We start from the raw sequence: 1,870 nt of genomic DNA on the forward strand, positions 1-1,870 counted from the left end.
GAAGAGTGACACAGAAAATAGAGTATGAATGGTTCCCTCACTTCTGTCTGGCTTGTAGGCGCATAGGGCACACGAAGGATAAATGTCGTATGGGTCAACAACCAGAGAGGGTTTACAGGAAAAAGCGTGTTCAGGCACCTGTTGTGACTGCTGCGTCTGTCACCCAGCCAGTGGCGCCTGTGCCTCAAGAGACTGTGGTTGTGCAACCTGCCCCTTCTCAGACACAGGTGCCTGTTTCAGCGCCTGCGACTGCTGTTCTGGAGTCTGAAGGATCTGTGAATACCCCACCTTCTGGGGTTGCGGGTGCAGGATTCCCAAAGACTCAGTCAAAAGCTGCTAAGGTATCTTCCAAGGATGTTGTGGTGTTAAGTATGGAAAATAAATTTTCTCAACTTGAGCAGCCTAGCTGTGTTGTAGAAGGAGAGACTGTGGTTGTTGAATTGGAGAATCAACCCCTGGACATTGATCCAGGAGGAGGCCAAACGCCTCAATGATTCTCTCATCTTGGAACATAAGGGGGCTAAATGACCCCCTTAAGCAGCAGGAGGTGTTAAACTTCCTGTTAGGACACCATGTGGATTGTGGAGCTGTCCTGGAGACTCACATTAAACGAGATAAAGCTTCCCAGATTGCTAAGAAAATTTTTAGCAATTTTAGTAGGTTGGATAATTACGATGAGCATTATAATGGGCGTATTTGGATCTTATGGAACCCTAGAACTGTTTTGGCTAATATTTTGGCTGTGGGTGCCCAGTTTTTGCATTTATCTCTTCTTCATCTGGTTACAGGCAAGGTGTACTACATTACTGTTGTGTATGCCTTTAATGTAGCTTCAGATAGGAGGGATTTGTGGCGAGCCTTGGAGCAGCTTAGTGGTTCTGTGGATGGACCTTGGGTGTGTATGGGTGACTTTAATGTGGTTCTTAATTCTGGTGAGAGGAAAGGCAGCATTCATCAGAATCTTGCTGAAATGAAAGAGTTCTCTGACTGTTTAGATGAATGTCAGTTGGTGGATCACCCTGCTACGGGGTGTTTCTATACTTGGTCTAATAAAGCTGAGAGGATGGCTAAATTAGACAGAGCTGTGGTAAACCAGGCTTGGATAGGGTCTGTATCCTCTACTGTATCCTTCCTCCCGGCTGGTGTTTCTGATCTTACGCCTATTCTGTTGGATATCCCTAATGATGTTAGCATCTCCAGGCCTTTCAAATATCTTAATTGTTGGTCTTCTTCAGTGGCTTTCCATCATCAGGTTACTTTGGTTTGGGGGAAACAATACTATGGTAGGCGGATAAATATCCTGTTCCAAAAGCTCAGAGCTCTTAGAGCCCCCCTCAAACAGCTACATAAGGATAGTTTCTCTCATCTGGACAGACGAGTTACTGAGGCCAGGAATGCTTTACTGGCCTGTCAATCCTCTATCCTGCAGACTGGGGAAACCACAGGCTCTTTCAGCGAGAAAAGAAGCTCTCTCGATGACTTCAAGTGCCTCGGAGCTGCTTGAAATAATGGCTCTTCATCAACGTGCTAAGTGCCAAAGATATTCACTTCTTGATGGCTCCACTAAATATTTCTACTCTCTTATACAAGAACGGAGGATGAGTAAGAATATTGGGAGCATTGAAGACTCATCTGGGGTTCTTTGTAAGGGTAGGCAGCAGGTGGCTAATGCACTACTTGACTACTATACTCAGCTATTAGGGACTGCTGAAAATGCTGAGATGTTGCCTCCTTCTCTTTTTCAGCAGGATACTTTATTGCCCTCCCATGCTGAGAGTTTGGTTGTGCCTATTACTGATAGTGAAATTTTGGCTGCTTTAAAATCTATTGACATAAATAAAAGCCCTGGAGTTGATGGCTATTCATCAGG

The 1,870-nt window shown here is 45.0% G+C and overlaps 1 protein-coding gene across 1 annotated transcript; it reads left to right on the plus strand.

Moving 5' to 3' along the window:
- Nucleotides 1-490: 490 nt before the first annotated feature.
- On the plus strand, nt 491-1,504 carry LOC141627532 (uncharacterized). Its single transcript, XM_074440774.1, has one exon. The coding sequence runs from the start codon at nt 491-493 to the stop codon at nt 1,502-1,504; it is 1,014 nt and encodes a 337-aa protein (XP_074296875.1).
- Nucleotides 1,505-1,870: the final 366 nt, after the last annotated feature.

Source organism: Silene latifolia, chromosome Y, assembly GCF_048544455.1.
Source record: "Silene latifolia isolate original U9 population chromosome Y, ASM4854445v1, whole genome shotgun sequence".
Taxonomy (NCBI): domain Eukaryota; kingdom Viridiplantae; phylum Streptophyta; class Magnoliopsida; order Caryophyllales; family Caryophyllaceae; genus Silene; species Silene latifolia.